The sequence below is a fragment of the Mirounga angustirostris genome, unplaced genomic scaffold, assembly GCF_029215605.1.
Source record: "Mirounga angustirostris isolate CCGP_5_RB_7025 unplaced genomic scaffold, mMirAng1.0.hap1 SCAF_2, whole genome shotgun sequence".
NCBI classification, from domain to species: Eukaryota; Metazoa; Chordata; class Mammalia; order Carnivora; family Phocidae; genus Mirounga; species Mirounga angustirostris.
Window position 1 is genome coordinate 32,181,166 of NW_026991710.1, and position 23,875 is coordinate 32,205,040.

Below are 23,875 nucleotides of genomic sequence, written 5' to 3' on the forward strand. Positions count from 1 at the left end.
TGTATCCTCACTTAACCATTGCATGTTAGCTTGAAATAGTTTCCTGGACCTTCATTGACCAGGGATAACGTGAAAACAGATTAGTCATTTTCCGAAGGGTAGTAGCCATGTCTTCCGTTTTCAGCTTATTTTTGGAGCCCATGATGTTGCTGCTCCTATACCTCGCATAGTCCTGGGAGCATTTTAGGTGATGAATGAATTTACTCATGAAAAACTAACTTATTCCCAGCCCACAAAGGCTCCTTTATATGCTACTCTTCCTCCTTGAAGTTTTCTAAAGAAGCCTCCTTGTTTCCGTGGGTTGAGTTTCGCTAGCTTCAAAGCCACAAGACATGGCTGCAGTGATGAGTGTTCCAGACCCTAAATCGGGAGAGATTTGTGTCTGACTGCTTCTGGGGCACCCAGGCCGAGATGGGGACTGTCCCAGGAAACAGCGTGTGTCTCAGCTGTAGTCCGGGTGGACTCCGACGGTCACTGTGCCCACACGGCCGTGTCTTTAGGACACAACAGCTTCTAATGGCCTCAGATACAAGGGCACAGTCTTCAAACTGATTACATCTCTCCTGTCATAACACCCAGAGGAGATGAAGGTCCACCAGAGCAAACGAAGAAGATTTGGGGGTTTGGTTGTGGTTTAGAGAAAATGGAGACCTGTAACAGGTCGAAGTAAATAGAGATTAAAGATACATGCAGTTAGCAGTTAAAGTAGGGCTGAATATTATGGTGACCATTTTTATTATCCAAACTGAGGTAAAAATACAGTCCCTGAAATGTATAAGTTGCCCGTAAATATTTTTAACAGTATGGGTTCAACACCTTAAAGCTGATCTGGGGTATTTCTAAAGGGATGGCTTCCTGTTGCTGGTTGAATGCAGAGCAGTTGCAGGGAAAAAAGGTTTTTGTCACAGCCAAATTTTCTACGATTGAGGCAAATGGACCTAAGGCAATTGGGCCCTCAGCTTGTTCTTAGAAGCTTGATGGAGTCCATGATCTCCGTCCTTTTAGGGCCTCTGGCGAGGACTGCTCTAGAGGCAGGACTCAGCTAACCCAGTCAGGCTTTGGGGTGCTCCCACAATCAAAGCATAACTAGAAAATCTCTATCTCAAAGAGCGCTAAGCTGCTGAACTCAATATGATCTTATGGCCTGGGAATCGAAGAGCAGATTGCCCCTGTACATGATTACTTACCAGTCCACATATCTTAAGCATTTCCCATTTCACCAGTGAGAAATGGTTTCTAATTTCCCTTGTGCATTAGCACAAACTAAACTAAAGAGGGTGGTAGTGAAACGCTCTCTAGAGGAGGACACCCGATTACAGATTTTGAATGCTAACTCAAGTCCTCTGGAGAGTGTGTTCCTGAATAGGGCATCTCAGGTGTTAACCATCTACCCCTAGGCTGTAAATTACACCTAAGTTCCATGTATGTCACACAATAGATGCTGAAGTATTTCAGAGCACATTATGAACAGCATGGCGACACATGTAGGACAAAGCATAATCAACAAAGTGTCCAAGATGCTTTTTATTTGCCCGTGAATGTTTATTATAGCCAGGTTTCTTCCCACATCCCTGCTTATAGAAAAGTGAAATCGTTTGGAGTGCCTTAGTCATTCAGATTAATAATAAGGATTTTCAAATTACTTTACAAAGAAATGAAAATATCAGACAGTGCCTATGACCAGCTATTGATGAATACAAAGTGGGAACAAAAGTGATGCCGAAGCATCATTTATTCATGGACCCATTCTCCTTATACCCCTAGGACCCGGGCGAGGATAGGATAAAATAGAAAAATGTTTGGGTCATGGCATCCAAGCAATGTTCTAAACCATGGGTCGGCAAACGTTTTTGTCAAGGGCCAGATAGTAAATATTTTAAGCTTTGCGACTTTGTGGGCCATAACGTCTTTTTTTTTTCTTTAAGATTTTATTTATTTGTCAGAGAGAGAGCAAGAGCGCGAGCATAAGCGGGGGGAGCGGCAGAGGGAGAGGGAGAAGCAGACTCCCTGCTGAGCAAGGAGCCTGATGTGGGGCTCTACCCCAGAACCTGGGGTTGCTGACCTGAGCCAAAGGCAGACGCTTAGCCGACTGAGCCACCCAGGCGTCCTGGCCATAAGTTCTTTTCAGCTACTCAACAAAGCTGCTGCAGGACTAGAGAAGCTGTAGACAGTACAGCAACAAATGAATATGTCTGTGTCCCAGTAAAATCTTACTTCCCATAACAGGCGGAGGGCAAGGTCTGGCCAGCATGCTGCAGTTTGCCAATAGCCCAGTCCTGCCTCAGGGATTTTCAAGAAGATTTTATAAGCTTCCAAAAGGACAGCAGCTTCTCAAGGACCCTTGCTCAAATTCTGCCTTCCTCCCATAAGCCACGGCAACTACCTTTCCTGTACAGTGGCCTTGTTTTCTTCTTTATCATTTCAACTAGGCATTGACCATCCTCCCACCTTCACTCTCCTCAACTTTATATGCCAGCTAAAGGGACGTATGCATTTTTTTGCCTTTCTCACCCGTAGACTTGTTTACAGGAGTGTTATTACTGAATTCGGATCACCTTGACGGATCACCTCCCACCTTCACTCTCCTCAACTTTATATGCCAGCTAAAGGGACGTATGCATTTTTTTGCCTTTCCCGCCCATAGACTTGTTTACAGGAGTGTTATTACTGAATTCAGGATTTTTTGTTTGAAAGGAAACATGCTAACTTAGTTCATTGGGAGGTGAAGGAAAAAGGGAAGACAATATGGATCATTTGGAACCATTTGCTCTAAGGTAGCTCTTGAGTAGTAAATGGGGTAAAGGCATTTTCTGCTTGCTTTCATTTCAAATTACATTTTTAAAAATTTTAACTCCAATATAGTTAACATACAGTGTTATATTAGTTTCAGGTGTACAATATAGTGATTCAGCAATTCCATACATCACCTGGTGATCATCACAAGTGCACTCCTTAATTCCCATCACCTGTTTCCCCCATCTTCCCACCCACCTCCCCTCTGGTGTCCATCAGTTTGTTCTCTGTAGTCAAGAGTCTGTTTCTTCGTTTGTCTCTCTCTCTTTTTTTTCCTTTGTTTTGTTTCCTAAATTCTACATGTGAGTGAAATCATATGGTATTGTCTTTATCTGACTGATTCATTTCGCTTAGCATTATACTCTAGCTCCATCCATGTCATTGCAAATGACAAGATTTCATTCTTTTTTCTGGCTGAATTTATATATATATATATATCTCACATCTTTTTCCATTCATCTACTGAGGGACACTTGGGCTGCTTCCATCATTGGGCTATTGTAAATAATGCTGCTATAAACATAGAGGTACACCTACAATCCAGTAATCATACTACTGGATATTTACCCAAGAAATACAAAAACACTAATCCAAATTACATTTTAATTTTAAATCTCCAAAAATAGTAATATAACAACACACATATTCGTTGAGCTTCCCACTATATTCAAGAAACCACGTTAAGTGCTACATAAAATGTGAAAACAAGACAAGGAAGACCCTTGTCTTCATAGTATTTACAATGTGCTGGAATAGCAAAATGCTCAAGTAACCCTAACCAAGGTGAAATGGCCTCATCTCAGTAGTAAGTGGGAAGGCCCTGAGGATGTAGGAACAGGATGGGGAGCGATGGGGAAGTGAAAGGAAGAGCAACAGGGGAGGGCTGAACCCAATGTTGAAACCATCAATGTGAACCATAATGAGAACCTGAGCTAGCTGGGTGGCCATGAGGTGAGAGGTAAAAGACAAGACATGAATTCTGAATCAAGAGCCTCTAGGATTTGGGCACTGAGTGAATGTGAAAGAAGAGGCTGCAGATACATTTCTGATATGGTTCAATTTCAAAGTTAGATGTGGGTTCAAATCTCAAATCTGCCACTTACTGAAAGTGTGACTTCTGAGCCTTAGTTGTCTCATCTGTAAAATGGAGATCATAATATCTAACTCACAAGAGACAATGCATGTAAGGAGTCTGCACTTAATAGGCACTCAATAAATGATAACTATCGATGTTATATATTCTTGAGAGAGTGAAGGTTTAGTTAATGACAGCCCTGAGGTTTTAAGCCTGGGTTATTGGGGAAATCTAGGCACCATTAAAGGAAACACAAAAGTCAAGAGGAAGAACGAGTATTAACAGTAAGACAACAGGTTTCCTTTTGGATGGGAAGAGATGTCCAGCTGGCCATTGGAATTACTTATCCAGAAATAGAATTTTTTTTAATGACAGCATTATTAACATGTAACCCTATAGATTATATGTATTATATCTACTCTTAATATATTGAGATATAATTCGCATACGACAGAATTCACTCTTTGAAAGTGTACAGTTCAGTGGTCTTCAGAATATTCACTTAGTTGTACAGCATGGCTGCTATCTAATTTTAGAACATTTTCATCACATACCAAAGAAATCCATACCCATTAGCAGTCCCTCCTCATTCCCCTTCCCTTCAGTTCCTGGAAACCACTAATTCACATTCCATCTCAATGGAATGAGGTAGATATTTGAAACTCACAACATTGAGAGTGGTGTGTGAAACCCTGAGAAAGGAATGTGATTCACCAAGGGAGACAATGTAGCACGAGCAAGGACAATAGCCAAACAACCTTAGGGACAGCTGAGTGAGGGACCAGAGTTACGTGTGCATGTGATTCTAAGCCTGTACTCCATGTAACCAGTATGTTAAGTGGCTTCTTACATACCGTGGCTTTAGCAGCAACTTGGGGTTTGACCAATTGGTAAACACTGAGGTCAACAAAAATACCCACTGATTTGACTGAGACTTGGCTTCTGGCGTAGTGAGAACACTGTGTTTTCATGTTAGCTTAAGAAAATTATCATCTCGAACTAGCCTTGTAGATCTGTGCTATCCAGTAAGGTAGCCACTAGCAATGTATGCCTATGTAAAATGTAAACATAAATCATTTAAAATTAAATAAAATTTAAAATGTAGTTGCTGGGGGCCTGGGTGGCTCAGTTGGTTAAGCATCTGACCCTTGATTTCAGCTCAGGTCTTTGTCTCAAGGTCATGAGTTCAAGCCCCGCATTGGGCTCCATGCTGGGTGTGTAATCTACTTAAAAAAAGGGTTGGGGGGGGTGGACCTGGTGGCTCAGTCAGTTAAGCATCCGACTCTTGATTTTGGCTCAGGTCATGATCTCAGGGTCAGGGTATCAAGTCCCACACTGGGCTCCACTCTCAGCAGGGAGTCTGTTTGAGATTCTCTCCCTCTCTCTCTGCCTTTACCCCACCCCTCTCAAATAAATAAATCTTTAAAAAAAAAATGTAGTTGCTCAGTTGCACTAGCCACACTTCATATGCTCAATAGGTACATGTGGCTGTTAACTACAACATCGGAGAGTGTGGACATAGAACATTTTCATCATTGCAAAAACTTCTCTTGAATGGTGCTGTCCTATATGATACAATAACTTGCAAGCTTCGTAGAGAGTTTTCATCTTTGTAGGTAATTTCGTAATGGTAACATGCCTCATTTGACTTAATACTGCACTTCTTTCCCTTCCAACTCCTCCTGTGTTTCCCTGTGTAAACTGTTGCCCAGCAGAGCCCAGGCCTTCACCAGCTGGTGTCCAATAAAGCACACTTATGTGTACGTATGTCTCTTTCTCAATGTGACTCCCTGATGTTGTTGCAAAGCTAAATGTCAAGTAGTTTTCGATAAGCTCTCAGGTATTTTCTATGCTTATTCTCATTATTGCTACAATTATTAATAAAGTGATATTAAATAATTTCACAGATAGAGATAATACTCTTAGTTCCCATATACATATCCCCATATACCACGTAAGAGATCCATGAAAGTTTAGAGATAGGGTTGTATTAGTTTTCTATGCTGCTATAACAAATTACAACAAACTTAGTGGCTTATAACAACACAAATTTATTCTCTTACAGTTCTGGGGGTCAGACGTCCAAAACCAGTTTCACTGAGCTAAAGTCAAGGTATTGGTAGGTCTGTTCCTTCTGGCATCTCTGAGGGGAGAATGGTTTCCTTGACTTTTGCAGCTTCTAGTGGCCACCTGTAATCCCTGGCTTGTGGCCCCTCTTTCATCTTCATCACCCCAAGCTCTGCTCCTGTCCTCTCATCACCTTCTCCTCTCTGTAGTCAAATCTCCTTCTGCCTTTCCCTAAGGACACTTATGATTTCATTTAGGACCCACCCAGATAACCCAGGATAATCTCCCCATCCCAAGATCCTTAATTCAACCATATGTGCAATCCGTTTTGCTATATAAGGGTAACGCTCACAGATTCCAAGGATTAGGATACGGATATATTTGGGGGCCATATTTCAGCCTACCCCAAGGTTACATAAAGTTTCTTATTGGTAGAAGAAAGTCTTCCCCTGCCAGATTTGATTTTGGGGGTTTTGGATTAAGGTTTAACAATTCAGATTAAAGCAGAAAGTGTTTGTAATCATGTTGACAGATATTAAAATGTCTGACGATGCTGGTGACACCTCAGCCATTAGAGACAAAGCAGAAATTGCCAAGATGCCCGAGAGTGAGTTTTCACCCAAAGACACAGAAGCGCGCTGTGATTCAGCTATGATTTCAAATGAGCCAACAGCAGCTGATGCCAGAGGAGATGGGCATGAAAATGCCACCGTCCAGGGTGCAGAGACTACTGACACTGGGCATCTTGAGCAGCCCCAACACACCAGTGCCACGGAGCCCCCCCTCAATGGAGAAGTGACTGAGGATGCACTTGCTGAATGCATTGACTCCGTCAGCCTCGAGGCAGAACTTGGATCTGAAATACCCCTGAAAGAACAGACTAATCCGGTAGGTGTGGTTCATTCGACTCAGTTCAACCTAAGTTCTTACTGATACCTGTCATGGGCACAGATCGGGGTATTTTCGATGCTTACGGGGATCGGGGGGATTCGGAATATACTGTGACATCACCTCTGTCTTCAAAAGGGGGTTGTGTGGTGAGAAAAGGCATATATGAGAATAATTGGTCATTATAATATTTGCATTTTGATAATTGTGGCAATAAAAGTAACAGCCACCAAGACTGGCTACATCCTGTATGCCAGGCACCCCGCTAGCCCCTTTATAGGTTATGTAATTTGCTTCATCCAATGGTTCGTTGAGGTTCTAAGCTGGATATTATTAACCTAAATCTGTAGACGAGGCAATCCGGCTCAGAGATAGTAAGCAGCCTAGTGAGATATTAAGCTACTTGGTAATAAAGAGAAGATATTGAAATATTGAACATCATGAGTCCAAGTTATTAATGAGCCTGATTCTACCCTAAACAAGTCAGTGTTTTTTTTAATATCACTTAACTTTTAACACATAGTTACAAATCCACTGTGGGGATGGATCTTAAACCTTCAGATCACTGTTTTATCATCACACACCACCTTCCAGAGGACCAGAGGCAGAGCATGCTCATGGCCTGTTCCCTTTGGTGCCTGCACCTGACTTTCTGGGGGATAAGATAGACCAGTGTCTCCCAACTGGTTCCTTGTACAACATCAGTATGATTGTGGAGCTGGGTTTTCTTGGCAACTTCATCTTCAACCACATGGGGGCTGGTGGGGATGGAGAAGCATTCAGCATGAAAGAAGGAAGCAGGCCAATCCTGCCTTCCAGAGGAATGGTCCAAGATGGGGAATCAGGGTTTTCCCTCAGTCAGGCCCCAGCCCTGCTCCTCTGACGTGTCCCACCGGTTACCTCCGTGAAGAGACTCTACTGCATGCGATCAATGAAGGGAGGAGACTACACAGGGAACCAGGGGGCCTGGCTTCCCCCCTCGGAACTAACATTACCACTCTCAATTTGGGCGAGACACCTAATTTCTCCGTGCCTCGGTTTTTCCCTCTATAAAATGAAGACTTTTGCACATGAATAGGACTAGGTATTCTTCTGACTAATGTCTTGTGATTCTTTTATTCAAAGTCAGGTTCCTTGTGCCTCAGTTTCCTCAAGGGGTTTGACTTGTAGAACCATTCCGAGAGGAGACGGACTTCCTCAGTGTTTCCCATGAACGAAGGTGTTTTAACAAAAGCAAACAGTTGTTTGGCAGGGATGTCGGGGAGAGGATCTGAGGACCAGCTGAGAGTTTGAATGAGATCTGGTAAACACACAGACACAATTTCGTCTGTGAGTTCCAAGGGTTCACAGACTCTTCAAAGCCATCCACGGACCCCCTAAGGGATTAAGCACTCCTAGACCGGAGGTTCTCAACTCTAGCTGAACATTTCCACCACTGGGAAAGCTTTAGAAAATGCTGTAGTAGTCGGTTCTCCAGAGAAACAGAGCCAATAGGATATCTATTTAAAAATCCTATAGCTAAAAATAAACAAAGAAAAAAGAAAATAAATAAATAAAAATCCTATAGCTATATCTACCCATATACCTGACTTTGGAAACTTTTTTCTGCACGCTTTCTATTGTGGGAAGCACTGGTTCTCAATTCTTATCGTAAGTGCTGCTATTAATAAATATCTTTGTACAGTAAGAAAACCACATCTTGGCCGCAACATTGTGACCTGAGATGACCTAAAGAAACGTCACAGGCTCTACTAATTCAAAATACATATGCTCCTGATGGATAGATTATACATTCCAATTCCAGACTTCTAATAATGAAAATGAGATAGCTAATTTTAAAGATAGCACAATAAAAAGTCAGTGTGTGCCTACATATCTGCCTTCTTCATTTTTTGAGCAAACTGAATGAGTCCTGCTTTTGAAAGCTCTTTATAAACCTTGATGCTACAGGGTTAAAGCCCAATTAAGCAGACAGATACTGCCCTCCTCTTCCTGCATGACCCCGATAGTTTTCAAGGACTTGGAAAAGAGTATTTCTTCATCATGAAGCATCCCAAAAGTATCTGGATGGAAGTGCAAATATTGGCCACAGGGTTGGGACTGTGGCTCTGGGTGTATGTGTGTGGCATTGCACCAGGAGCTCAGATGAAACCAAGATGTGGGAGGAATGCCCGTCAGTACGTTTGTTCTAAGAAGGCAGAAAGCCGATATGGCTGGTGGAAGGGCCTTGCGGGAAGAGGATACCTCTTCCACCCAGGTCATATTTAAACACTTCTAAGTAGGTACAAATTTAGTCTCTTTTTAGGGATTACCCAGAGAAGGGGGTTCTGCTATCTCTCTTGGTAACTTATCCTTTTAAGTCTATACAAGAAGTCAATGTTGCGCCTTGTCTTCAAGCATTGTTCATTTGCTCTATTTTTTATTGTCTTGTTGGATACTTATGAAAAATCCTTTTGCAACGATGAAAACAACTATTTTTCTCTTGATCTAGAAGAGAATTAATTCTAAAGAAAACCTTGAATCGAAAGTTCATTTATAAGTTGACTGTATGGATCTTGAACACAGGTCCCCTGAGGAATGGCAGGTCCAATAGGAAAACAGACAAGCTCAAAAGCCTACTTGATCCCAGGTATATCTGAGCCTAAAAGAATCTCATTATCCCTTTAAACAAGCTTCTGTGGGAAAATGTCTGCATGTGATCAATGAAGGGAGGAGACTACACAGGGAACCAGGGGGCCTGGCTTCCCCCCTCGGACCTAAAATGAAGACTTGTGTACATGAATAGCACTAGGTATTCTTCTGACTAATGTCTTGTGATTCTTTTATTCAAAGTCATGTTCCTTGTGCCTCAGTTTCCTCAAGGGGTTTGACTTGTAGAACCGTTCCAAGAAGAGACGGACTTCCTCAGAGAGGAGGGTGTTTCCTGTGAACGGAGATGTTTAAACAAAAGCAAACAGTGGTTTTGCAGGGATGTAAAACAAAACAAAACAAAACAACAAAAACAAAAACAGCAACAACAAAAACAAAAACAAAAAGCTGGCAGAATAGCCTTTGAGAAAGCTTAAACCAGTATCTTCTAGGACACACTAGATTTTGTGATAATGTGCTTAGATGTGTGCATATTTTTTTCTTTAAGTGACTTGTATCTGCATAGTCTCTTTGGGTCTGGGTCCCCTCAAAACCCACCTTATTAGCTTTGCTTTTGCCTGAGTCAGCCCAGTGGCTGTAACCTGGCAGGTAGGGCTGTGACTAGGAGGGCCCCAGAGAAGAGGAGGAGGCCAGTGGTTCTGCCAACTGCCTGGCTGGCACCTCTGCTTTGAAGGATCACACCACTCACAGTTTATGTACTCAAAGAAGCGATCTCTGTCCTTGGTGTTCCTTCTTTTTCTCGTCCATAATGATGTACAGACTAGAAGCCACTGAGTTGAGACTTCCTGCAGGATCTACTCTACAACATCCATGAGAGATGGCCCCCAAACTCATTTGAACATTGGAGGTTAGACTCTCGAAGGCCTCTACCAGCCCCATGACACCACGTGTTGTGCCCAGGAATCTGAGTGGCACAACTATCTTCAGGATGCCTACGGTCTAGTTGGAGAAGGGAGTGTTGTATAAAAGTAATGATAGCATATCCTATAGTACTAGATAGGACAGACACAGGGGAAGCCTTAGATGGGGCACTTAAATTAATCTTCAGGAATCAGGGACAACTTCAGCCTCAATTTAGAGATGTTTGTCTGGAGTGCTAGTCAGGAGTGACACTTATTTCCAGAGATTTTTTCTGGGAACTTATAAACTGGCCTATCAGCCCCTACAAGATCTGATGTAAATCAAATTTCCCTAAGTTCTTAACACCAAGAAATGTTACCCAGAGTGGAAAAAAAGTCATCTCTACTGTTTAACACCAGTACATAAGGTCAATTATGAAAGTAAAGAATTCCAATGTTATCACTAAAGGTACTCACAGAGGAAAACATAGACTACCACCGGTTAGTTCTCTCCTTAGAAAAGGAAAAACAGAATGTATAAGGCCATAAAATTGCTGTCAGGGGAGACAAAGGAGAGCGAACATAGACCAAGACACACAGATGGCAGATTTTTGCCTCTTCAATGAATAAGTTAAGTTTGCTTCTGTTCTTTTTGAGTATTTCCCCCTTTAAGCCTACTCTCCGTGATGGCACTCAATATTTGGCTTTGGTGGATGCTGGGGCAGTTTGGCCATATAAGGCAATACTTCCTAAATCTGGTGGTATAGTGGAATAACCTAGGGAGATTGTTAAAAATTCAGATTCCTAGGCTCTACACTGAGATTCTTATTCAAAAGACCACAGTGGGAGCTAAGACTCTGTGTTTTTAATAAGTTCCCCTTAGGTGAGACTCTTGCGGTCAGTCTATGGACCAGTGTTTGGAAACTACTAAGACTAGGACACAGAAAGAACTAGCTGGGGCATCGGGTGAGATTGAGAAGATGGTGAGTTCAGTATTGAACATGCCATGGGATATCCAAGGGAAGATATTTTGTGGGTAGTTGGTTATAATAGCCTGGAGCCCAGAAGAGAGATTTGGAAACCATTAATACTTGAATGTTATTTAAGAAATGGGAGTGGGTGAGATTGCCCCCAGTGTTATATGTAAATAAAGAAGCACAGAGGCCAAGGCCTTGGCCCTGGAAGGTTCCTGTCCCTAAGCCAATTTGGCTCTTAGGTTCTTTTTGATAGGTTGTGGTAGCCAGAAGTTGAGATGGTGAGGGTTACCTCTTTTCTTCATGATCTTATCACATTCTATAAGGGAAATCAAATCACAAATTACATTGTAGCACACTGACATTTTAGATTTTTTTTTATTTTTTGTTTATTTATTTGAGAGAGAGAGAATGAGAGACAGAGAGCATGAGAGGGAGGAGGGTCAGAGGGAGAAGCAGACTCCCTGCCGAGCAGGGAGCCCGATGCGGGACTCGATCCCGGGACTCCAGGATCATGACCTGAGCCGAAGGCAGTCGCTTAACCAACTGAGCCACCCAGGCGCCCAACACTGACATTTTAAAATTGAACATTAATTAACCAGAAAATTAAAAACAGTTCACGACAACTGTTTCTAATGTAGGCTGGAGAATATCCCATTGTTCTGTCCTTTTAGGTGCTTCCATCGCCACACTGAATGAGTTTCACTCAAGACAAATATCTAGAATTCTAGAGGCAGGGTTTTCTTCCTTTAGAGCTGGCATCAAAAAACTAGAATTGCCCAGAGTTCAGAGCTGGATAGAACCCCATTTAGCACAGGGCAAAAACCTTTCTTATGCCCTATTCATAAAAAGATAGAAAGAGGCTCTAAAATAAATTTAGCCATCTGTAACACTTAAATACCTTTAATTTCACCATGTAGACAGAATGCTAGTTTATAGTTCACCGTGTCTACCAGTTAAACCCACTTCTGCAATTCAGTATGCTAATTAGCAAAGCATCAGGTGTTAAAAAAGTGACAGATAATAGAAATGCTCATGATATATGCCTCTGGAGGATGGCTTTCCTGATTAGGATGCCAACTGACTACCCTGAACTATGCATATTTTATTGGAATGCTGGAAGCACTTGGATTGCAGCTTCATTAAGCACTCCCCATAATATCATAACACACATTTAAAACTTTCTAAAGTAAACTGAAATCATCAAAATAAAAGATGGTCCAAGAAAGTAAGAATCCAAAGATACGGCATGGAAGCCATGAGAAAAGAGTAGTTTAAGAATGGAGACGTGGTTAAGCTGCAGATGCTAGTGAAAGGTCACGAAATAAAATGACTAAAGGAAGCCACTGCGACATTGATGAGAATGGTTTCATGCAGTCCTGGTGGCCATGGGAGAGTCCTGTGGCAGGTGGAGGAATGAAGGGGGGGCAGTTACGGACAGTAGGCGCGTCTGGAAAGAGGTGAAGAAACAGGATGTAGAGCAGACACCAGATAGGTTTGAAAGAAACGTTTTGTCATTGTGATTTTCATTTGTTGGTTTTAAGGTGGAGGAATCATATACATGATTGAATGTGGGAAGTAGCAGGTGGAGAAATGTTGAAAAGCCAGGAGAGGAGGGAAGACCAACCCACCCAGACCCGGTGGAGTTCACGTGGAGGTGATAATTATAACTAAGAGGAAAACATCACTTCCATAATGCTAGAAGGGAAGGAAGTAATTGTGAGTGGAGGTGCACTTAAGTTAGATTTGTGTTTACATGGGTTTTTGGTGTAGGCCAGTGTGTGTTTGTGCATAAAAAGGACTACTCATGAGGCGCATGGGTGGCTCAGTTGGTTAAGTGTCTGACTCTTGATTTCGGCTCGGGTTGTGATCTCAGGGCCCTGGAATCGAGCCCTACGTCAGGCTCTGCACTCAGTGGGGAGTCTGCTGGAGATTCTCTTCCTCTCTCCCTTTCCCTCTGCCCCTCCCCATCTCTCTCTCTCTCTCAAATAAATAAATCTTTTTAAAAATTTTAAAAAATAAAAAGGACTACTCGGACTTTTAATTTGGTTTAAACAATTAGTGTTCAATGTATTAAGATTATAAATTCAAAAATGCAATTCGTCCTAGGCTTTATATTCATCTCACAAATCTTACTCTATTTGGAAGTCTAGCAAAATTGAACAGGCACTTTCAAGGGACTTTTGATGAATGCTTGGTCCTTTTTACCAACTTAAGTATGTTCAAATGCTTTAAAACTGTGTCTGTATGAATGTAATGTATTCTGTTTTCTTTTTTAAGCACCTCATTTATCTACTCAAACAAAACCTGGCTGAGTGCATAGGAAGTATTATAAACCTATTAAATGAAATTATAGAGTGGACCTAAAGATTTGTTAGATGTTATAATACCATGCATAAACTTAGGAAGATTTCAACTTAAAATCAGAAGTCTAATCATTCGGGGCACCTCTGTCGGTTAATCAGTCAGTTAAGCCTCTGCCTTTGGTTCAGATCATGATGCTGGGGTCCTGGGATCCTGGGCTTGAGCCCCACATCAGGCTCCCTGCTCTGTGGGGGAGCCTGGCTTCTCCCTCTCCCTCTCCCTCTGTCTGCCACTCCCTCTGCTTGTGCTCTCTCTCACTCTGTCAAATAAAAAAATCTTTTTTTAAAAAGTCTAATCATGGGCGCCTGGGTGGCTCAGTTGGTTAAGCGACTGCCTTCGGCTCAGGTCGTGATCCTGGAGTCCCGGAATCGAGTCCCGCATCGGGCTCCCTGCTCGGCGGGGAGTCTGCTTCTCCCTCTGACCCTCCTCCCTCTCATGCTCTCTGTCTCTCATTGTCTCTCTCGCAAATAAATAAAATCTTAAGAAAAAAAAAAAGTCTAATCATTCAGTTATTCACTTTAAATCGTTTTCTTTTAAGTTTCACTTTAATTTCTTAAACAATAGTGCAGAAAAGACCAAATATGCATAAAAATATTAATAGCCTGATGTTGATGCTTTAAACCTTTCTATATTTAATTTTAAATATTTCCAGAGTGGAATGATACATACTCACCAAGGAAGAAAATTACTTGGAAATAACCGAGACCATTTTCAAGCAAATATTTTGACAGAACTGCAGGCATCCAGAGTGATTTCCATCTCCCTGAATGTCACACTGAGCCCCTTTTTAGAGCAGCTATGTCATGAGTAACAAAACTTAAAATGGGTTTGGTCTCACAGATGTGCGCTGTGGACAGTACCTGATTCTTGATCTCCTCAAGAACATAGGACAACCAGGTTGATCTTGGATCTTTTATGACAGGTACTTTCGTTTCCATCTAAATGTTAAAGACCTTCAAATTTAATGGAATTCTAACATTTGTACATTTTTTCTATCTAATGACACATGTAAATTTGATAGCCTAAAATAATGTATTTTCCATTTAATGATAAAGACCTTTAAATGGGACACCAGATATGTACATATCTTTTCTATTTAAAGAGCTTTGAACTTGATGGAATCCTGCATTCTTCATATTCTTAGGACCACACAACAGTTGCAGATGTTTAAATGATCTTCAGTTGAGTTTTGGATATCCCTCTTGATCAAGCCAAGTCTGATTTGCTTTTGTGAAATGAGGTCATTCTTCTGAGAGCTTATGAGGAGGGACAGGAAGTTAAGAGTTCCCATCTGGTGGCCTCTGTTTTCTCGGCAAATTCTTATGTGAAGCTGTCTGTTAAAGGAGATGGGGGTCACATGGGATGAGGATAAGAAAAAAAGTTTTAAAATAACCATATTTGGTAATGAAAGATCTGAGTAGATCCATGCTGCCTACTTTATAGACTCATAAGTGTGTAACATGAAAGCCTTTTAAAGCGGAGACAATACTCAAGATGAGAATTCATGTTGAATAGTTTATATGGTTTTTATATTAAATGTGCACATTTAGTCATTTGAGTATTTGCCATTGATAACGAATATTCTTTGTAGCTGATCACAAGGTCACAGCTCAATGTCAAAGGAGCTTTATTAATAAAGCAATTGAAGCAGTAATTTATACTGCAAAAAGTTCTAGACTCATTTAACATTTATTTTCATTTGCTAGTCAATTACCGGCTGTCAGAGTATATTAACTATTATGAATTTGAGTCAAAAGCTGTCACCCCTAAGTGTATTAACTCTCCCTAATCACATAGGTAGTGATTTGTCCTGTGAAAGAATGATATTAATCACCCAACTTACATCTGTCTTCATGATGGTATAAAATTGCCACTGGCTTCCATTGCAGAAGTGAAGTAAATCAATGTAGACACCAAAAATGAAAGCAGACAGTCATGAATCATGAGTATTTCCATTCATGTTAACAAGCTCCTCATTGTTTCCAGACAGAAATAAATGTCAGCCAACTTTCAGAGCTTTTTGCTTCTTAGTGTTAAAAATATAGTTGTTTATTATTATTATTATTACTAGTTAACATTGGTAGAGTATTTATTATGTGCCAGGCACTATGCTCAAAGCTTTATATGAATTATTTCTTTTAATATTCACAATAACCCTGTGAGATTATTGGTTCTTATATTTACGGTTCTTATGCTACCATATCTCATTTTGTAAGGGTAAACAATGTCTTGAAAGACTTGAATAACTTGTCCAAAATGGCAGAGCCTGGAGTCCAACCCAAGCAATTTAATTCCATAACCTTTTCTCTTGGCCAGTATTCTACACTGATGGATGCTGTTACATATTTACTAGGTGAATCAGTTAAGAATGCATTTGGGTACAAAGAACTAAAATCCAACATAGAGTAGTTGACCAAATAGCAACTTATTTTTTTTCCTCACTTAACAGAAAGAATGAAGACAGTCAACTACTCACACTGGTTTAGTAGCTCAACAGTACCAGGACCAGTGACTCTGTGATTCCCTGGCCTTTCCATCATGGCTGCAAAAATGGCTGCTTCAGTCTCAAGCATCGGATTCACATTTAGGGCAGAAAAAAAGGATGGTGGGAAGAGTTGGCGCCAGCCATAAGTGTGTTGTTTATCATGAAAGCAAAAGCCTTCCCATTTGTATCTCATTGGCCCAAACTATTTGACATGACCACCCTCATCTGCAAAGGTAGAAGGCAGCAGGGAGAAGGGAAGGGTGCTGACTGATGGACCAGCCTTGGGTCAAAAGTTACAGAAGCCACAAATTCTGTAGGAATATTTCACTGAACTTTCTTTCTTTCTTTCTTTCTTTTTTTTTTTTTTTTTGGAGGAAAGAGCTGTGATTCTTCAGCACCTAATGTATTACTCCTAATGTATTCTTGCCTCATTTTCTAGAATGTATTCCTAGATAATAAGGGAAAGCTGTAGTTCCACTGAGTCAGGGCTGCTTGGTTGCAAGAAACTATTACATTACTTAAGAAAATAGGTGAATTTCAGTTATTTATTCAACAAATAAATGTATTAAGCACTTATTATATGCCATGTACTCTTCTAGGCTCTGGGGATACATCAGTGAACAAAACATTTAAAAAAGAAACAGACAGACTCATTGACTATGCTGGAATCTCATGGACCCCAAGGATGTAATAGGGCCTTGAGGAGGGACAGGAACCAGGGGCTGAGAAGCTGTCAGGAATTCAACAACTTCTCTGAGTATATCTCCTTCATTCTGCTCACTCTGATTTCTCTTAATCCTTAGTTGGCATGATGGATAGAATATGGTCACCCTACATTGCCTGAGTTTTCATCTTCTATTCAAGCAACAACTCAAGCTGAACCAGAGTCTCTCAATCTCAATCCAAATACTTAGGCAGAAGAATTTGAACCCACAGAGCCCAGGGACGGTGAAAGACACATTGAAAGGATCTACCTCGGGGCACCTGGGTGGCTCAGTCGGTTGAGCATCCGACTTGATTTCGGCTCAGGTTGTGATCTCAGGGTTGTGAGATCGAGCCCAGTCTCAGGCTCCACACTCAATGTCGAGTCTGTTTAAGACTCTCTATCCCTCTGCTCCTCCCCGCCTTCTCTCTCTCTCTCAAAATAAGTAAGTCTTTAAAAAAAAAAAAAAAGAAAGATGTCTACCTCAAAAGACTACCTGTTGCTGCTACCCATCCCCAGGCTTATTGGTGCTTTTCTAGACACTCCACCTGTCATCCATCAGAGCTCCCTTGTATCACCCCAGAGATTTGAAAGTTACCTCTGCCTGGAAGAGAACATTTGTTTAGCTATGTTAAAGTTGCCAGAGTTTTGAACTTTTTCAAATCACTTTGTGCCCTAATGTATTAAATGTTTCCTCCCTACAGCCCTTGTCCCTGTCTTCCAGACAAGGGGACATTTGAGTCTTTGTTAACATCAAACTCCCTTCCTCTCACTTCAAGCCGAGCCCGCAGAAGCCAACAGCACTACTAATCAGTTTTGTTCCAAAGTACACATTGAAATGTGGGTTGGTGTATTCTTTTATGACCCTTATGAACTTTAAGCCAGGGAGATATGATTCCTGGTGATTTTTTTAAAACCTTTTTGTTTCAAACCAATGGGTGTTTTTTCATTCCTGCATATACTGAATTGCTAACCTTCTGCTAATCTGTTTTTCTACAGGTTGTGGATTTGCCTTCCGGTGGAGGGGGATGGGCAGGCTGGGGCTCCTGGGGCAAATCTCTGCTCTCATCAGCATCTGCTACAGTAGGTAAGAATTATATGTTGCATTTGAATGGATAAAGTTCAGAAGGCTAATAATAGCATTTGACATTTTGATCATACAATGTACTGATAGAGGCTGCCATTAGCCGGCGAGATAATAAGAGCAAATCATTTTTAGTGCCTGCTGTTCTAAGGGCTTCATGTATATTGATACATTTATTCCTCAAAATAACCCTAGAAACAGGTATTTTTGCTTTCTGCACTTTGGAGATAAAGAAGGTGAATCACAGAGAGGCTAAGACCTTGTCCAAAGTCAGAAGTAGTTGGGTTGAGATTTGAACCAACTAGTATAGGTTTAACCACTATATTACATTGATCTTAAAATATAAGATTTGAGGTCTTACATTCTTAAAGTGTTGTACTTGTCCTCCCACCTGAATGTTTTAAAATATACAACTAACCTACTCCCTGAAAGGATTTGAGGTATTTCATTAAAATATGCAGGGACAGGGGCGCCTGGGTGGCTCAGATGGTTAAGCGTCTGCCTTCAGCTCAGGTCATGATCCCAGGGTCCTGGGATCGAGTCCCACATCAGGCTCCCTGCTCCTTGGGAGCCTGCTTCTCTCTCTGTCTCTCTCTCTCTCTGTCTCTCATGAATAAATAAATAAAATCTTTATAAATAAATAAATAATATATATATATATGCAGGGACAGAGGATATAGAATATATATCCCAAGGCTGGTAGAGTTACTGTAATTGAGCATTGACCTTGACTCTGAGTGTCTTGGCTGCCAGTAGATTATCAATTTTTCATGGAATGATCAACCAAAACTTAGTTTATCTAGATAAATTTCTTTTCCTGGTGTTACATTTTTGAAGACATTTCTTGTATTGGCTCTGTATATACAAAGAGAAAATATAGTGGGCAATGTCTTCATCGGAACAGGTGTGTGAAAATATTCTTCATGTGACCATTTCTCATGGGCATTCTTTGTGAAAACTGAAGGTGTAACATCAACATGTCTAAGCTGATTTAGCAAAGGCATTTCATCTTGAAGGTGGAGAGCAAGGAGAAGGATAGGGGAAGCCGCAGGTAACATAGCTTTCAGATCATCTAAGTCAGGTGTACTCGAGGTGTAGTCCATGGCTGTTACTCCTAAAAGCAGGAGGGATAGGAAGGCTGAAAAGCCTTTGTCCCACTCCAATGGGCCATGGTCACAGTCTAAGTGCCAGATATCTAATTGGATAGACTACTTGCAAGAATGGGTAGACTACATTCCTCTATTTCGTGTCTGGAATGTCAGGGAGCTCTGGCAAGAAGGAGATGGTGGTCAAATAATGTTGGTCTTTGGGGAGACCCTGGAGAGCAGATTTTTTCTGTTGCTAATTGAAGGGGCCAGGGTGCTGTGGATACTACCTATGCAGATGGAAAAATCAGCCAAGTTACAGGAGAGGGGCCTGTTTTGTGTTCTGAACAGGACAGAGTCTCTTCAATAGTGAAGATAGGTGCCTGGAGGCATCCTGCTTCCTAAGGAAAACATTTGAGCTCTTAGTGGGTCTCACATGGATCTTGCCACCCACAGCATGTAGGAGTGACATGCTTTCTGACCCCAAAACTGTGGAGTCCAAAAGTTTTTGACATTTGATATCTCATAGAACAGTAAATAATATGGTTACCAAATTTTACAGCTCTCCTCGTGGTTTATGTCATAAAACATGAAGTATTTTGGGTGCTTCCAGGAGTAATAATGGTGTCCAGAAATGTCCTGGCCTATAATGAATTTGGTGCCTCGAAAAGTTCTATTATAGACAAAGGATTTACTTTCTCATTAAAAAATTACATATAAGCTCCTTCCCCAGTAAACATTGAAATCACCTGCCCCATGGGTCGCAGGTCAGAAGATTTGGGTACACTTACAGGTGCCCCTACCTGGACCTGGTCTGCCAAAAGCTCGTGTGTTTGCTATTGTTTCTCATCAGTCAGCGGCTACACCTAACCATTTGACTTCAAGCTTCGTTGGATCCTTACAAAGTTTTCCGTCTACCAACCGACAGCTTGCCTGTTAAATTTACCATCCATTATCTTCTCAGGTGTCCTGTTGTAATCCGACCTTTGCACAAAGAGAGCCCGGTGCGGCCGTGGTCAGTGGACTGAGTTCCACAGCCTCTGGGTTTTGTTACCTGGTTCACGTGTAACCAGTAGATGATGCTAGATTTACTGCTTAAAAAGCAGGATGTGATTCCTGTGGTGGGTCCCACCTCATCATGGGGGGCACTCATCTTTTAATTTGATCTGAAGTCAGTGTGTTGATCTTATAGGCTGTCTTTGCATTTGCTGTTACTCTTGAAGTTTCCCTGTGTCTAAGGCACCATGAAGATGAGAAATGCTGGATCTTGTTAATGTTGCGACTACTTAAAATGTCTGGTGGTTCTTCCCTAGCTTTGTGCAGTAATTGATCCGGAATAGCCTAGAGAGGTAACTGTCGTGGACCAACAGGATCACTGTGCCAGTCACTGGTGCCATATTCCCTTCCATGGTTGGTGCAGATAGACTGTTTCTACGATTGTATCACATTTGCACATCGCCCCATAAAATATCAGAATGAAGTTCAGTACAACCTCTGGTATTCGTTGCTATTGCTGTATAACAAATTACCACAAAGTTAGAGGCTTACAATGATAGACATTGACTGCCTCCGTTTCCGTGGGTCAGGAGTTCAGGTAGGGAATAGCTGGGTTCCCTGCCGAGTGACTTACCAGGCTGAGATCAGGGTGTCAGCCAGCTGTGTTCTTGTGTGATATCCAGGGTCTTCCGGAACCATCTTCCGAGGTTATTCAAGTTGTTGGCAAAATCCAATTCCTTGAGGTTGTAGGATTGGCACTCCCATTGTCTTGCTGGTTATTGGCCAGGGGTCACTCACAGCTCCTACAGGCTGCCTGTTTCAGAGGATAATCTCACCCATGCTTCAGATCTCTCCCTGCAGGAAGGGCCTCATCCCTTTTAAAGGTTCACCTGAGAAATCAGGCCCCCCCAGGATGATCTCCTTTGACAGACTCAAATTCAACAGACTAAGGACCTTAATTATAACTGAAAAATCCCTTCACCTTTGCCATATAATGTCCCCTAATCATGGGAGTGAAATTCCATCATTTTCACAATCCTGCCCACGCTCCAAGGGGAGGGGATTACCCTGGGTGTATACACTAGGGGGCACTCTCTCAAAACTACCTACCACACTTCCCTCTTCTGTTTGAAGTCCTCCTCAGTTATCCCACAAAGTCCAGAAACTTACTTTTTTTATGCCTCTAGCTACATGCTGGGATTTTTAGAAGTATTTAAATCTTGACATTTTTCTCTTATTTGCATCCACAATGTCCAAAGGGCACATGAGAGAGCTCAAAGTAATTTTGAAATGTTGATGCCTATTCTGAGAATCCTATTAGACAAATTGGAGCTATCTTTAGAAAAGAAAAGTAGAGTGGAAACTTTTTCCTCACCATTGGTTATCACCCAATGAATGCAAAAGCAATAACCCCGATTACCCTCCGTAAGTTGCTCCTGAGGCATTATTTTGGAGATTTCTGGTCAAGACATGTGTGTCTTACAATAGTAGCTAAAATAATAGCAATACATACTTTAAAACTGGGTAAGGATCTCTCTGCGGACATGAGAAAGAACTAAAGCTTATAGCGTAAGGGGGGGGCTGAAGTTACAGGTTCCAAGGCTGAAAACCTTGGTGGTGGTTGGGAGTTGGCTCCCCAAAAGATAATAGGGATTGCAAGCATCCCACAAATGGAGAGGTGCCACAGCCAAGCTCACAGCCTGAAACAGAGGGTTGGAATAGGGTTTACAAAGTTATGGGTGCCATCCTGGGTTGTCGTCCATATCGACCTGCTACCCAGGGATGGAGAGAAGCAAGCCAGGCACGGCTTCTGTCACGTACAGCCCGAACATCCGCCCAAGACTTTGCAGCACTAATAGGTTATTATCACAGGGCAAAGAAACATATTGGAAAACAGAGCACTCACAGCAGTAGATGAGCTCTTGAAGGTTTATAAATTGCCTGTGGAAAACAAAGAAAGAAAATAACCACATATTCCATCGCAATCGATTCTGGCTCAGAAACCTCATGTTACCCCCAGGGTAATTCTGGTTGCAGACAGGAGTGCAAAACACCTAGTCGGTAACACAACACAGAGCTGTCAACCAGAAAGAGAAACCAATACTTCTTTTTTTTTATTATTATTATGTTAGTCACCATACATTACATCATTAGTTTTTGATGTAGTGTTCCATGATTCATTGTTGGCGTATAACACCCAGTGCTCCATGCAGAACGTGCCCTCTTTAATACCAATCACCAGGCTAACCTATCCCCCCACCCGAAACCTTCTTACACTTGTTGAAAAACTACAATCATAGTAGTTCGAGCTGTGTGGAGTAAGCAGGAGAGCACGTGGAGAATTGAAACATTTGGAAGGTGGTTCTCTCTTGGAAAGAGCACTGGACCAGGAGTCATAAAGACCTGAGCCCTGTCCTCACCGTTACTAATGTGTGATCACAGAGGATGGTGACTAACTAGCAACACCATGCACCTAACCTCTTTCAGACTCGGATTCCTTATTTGGAAAAGTGTGGGTGGGGGAAGTTGAGAAATTCTAAGATTCCTTCCAATTTCCGTAACATGATGATTCCATAGTCTGTGGTTATATATAGAAGGAAAAAGATACTTATAAACCCCTGTGCTAAACGGGAAAATACAAAAAACTGATTGACTTTTTGCTGCTCTGTATTTTTATATTTTGTCTTTTTGCCTCACTACTTTGACCCCAAGGTTAAGGGAAAATGAGAAAAAGTAACCTCCCCACTGCTTATATGAAATCAAAGTTCTCAGCCAACAACTATTTTTGGAGACCCTGTAGCTCTTGCATTAGCTTCATCCACAGCTACGCTGTCACATTCTAAGAAAACTTGATCACCTGCCGCCCCTGCCTTTGGGCAAGTTCAGAAAATGAAATTAAAATGGTTATTATTTAAGATCCAGGCAGAAACCAGAATGGGAAAGGAAAGTATAAAAAAATTATTACTTTGATGATCATGTCAAAGTGATGCTGTAAGAACCAGATGTGGTTTCCCACCAGCATCTTAGAGACTGACTTATTCCTAGACTATATTGCTAAGCTAAATGATAGATAAACTGACAATCAAAATGAAAGTCGACAATGCTGAAACATATACAAATATACCAACATAAAGATCCTATAGTAGAATAGAGCAATTTATTTCTAGATATTACAAAAGCCCTAAATGTTTACTTTTTTTTAAATTCTAGTTTTGACAGTTTTATAAGTGTAAACACCCTATACAGGACTACCTGTATAGGGAAAAGGTGTATCTGATGTGTATATTTACCTTTTCAAAATTACCATTGTTCCCCTGTCCCACCCTCTTCCAAGTCACACAGTTTTTTCCCTTCTGCACATTTTAACGAAACCCTTCTACCAGCACTGTCAGAAATAATGACAGCATTTATTCCAGAGACTGGCAAACTTGTCAAAATCATACTACAATGAGAACTATTATATGGGTAAATCACTATTGATATCACATGGATTCATTTTTGAAGGTGACATCGCTGATAATGTGAAAATTCTCAAGGATCAGGGCGCCTGGGTGGCTCAGTCGTTAAGCGTCTGTCTTCGGCTCAGGTCATGATCCCAGGGCCCTGGGATTGAGCCCCGCATCGGGCACCCTGCTCGGCAGGAAGCCTGCTTCTCCCTCTCCCACTCCCCCTGCTTGTGTTCCCTCTCTCACTGTGTCTCTCTCTGTCAAATAAATAAAATATGTAAAAAAAAAAAAATTCTCAAGGGTCATCAATACAAAAGATTATAGGTTATAGGTTGGTGCATGGAGTTTGTTCACCATCAGTTACAATCTATGAATAAGACCCAGGAGTTCATGAGTCTGTTTGACGGCCAGGCATATGCTATCAGTT

The 23,875-nt window shown here is 41.5% G+C and overlaps 1 protein-coding gene across 7 annotated transcripts in view; it reads left to right on the forward strand.

Moving 5' to 3' along the window:
- The window catches only part of FAM114A1 (family with sequence similarity 114 member A1), a 67,959-nt gene that overhangs the window by 2,830 nt on the left and 41,254 nt on the right, over positions 1 to 23,875 (forward strand). For 5 of the 7 annotated variants that reach the window (XM_045881313.3, XM_045881315.3, XM_064584374.1 and 2 more), the window contains exons 2-3: positions 6,468 to 6,823; positions 17,837 to 17,924. In XM_045881313.3, coding sequence (XP_045737269.1) covers positions 6,476 to 6,823; positions 17,837 to 17,924 — 436 coding nt within the window. In that variant the 5' untranslated portion in view covers positions 6,468 to 6,475. Of the gene's footprint in view, positions 1 to 5,933; positions 5,988 to 6,467; positions 6,824 to 17,836; positions 17,925 to 23,875 lie in introns of those variants that run through there. The other 2 variants (XM_064584371.1, XM_064584372.1) reach the window with 2 other exon arrangements.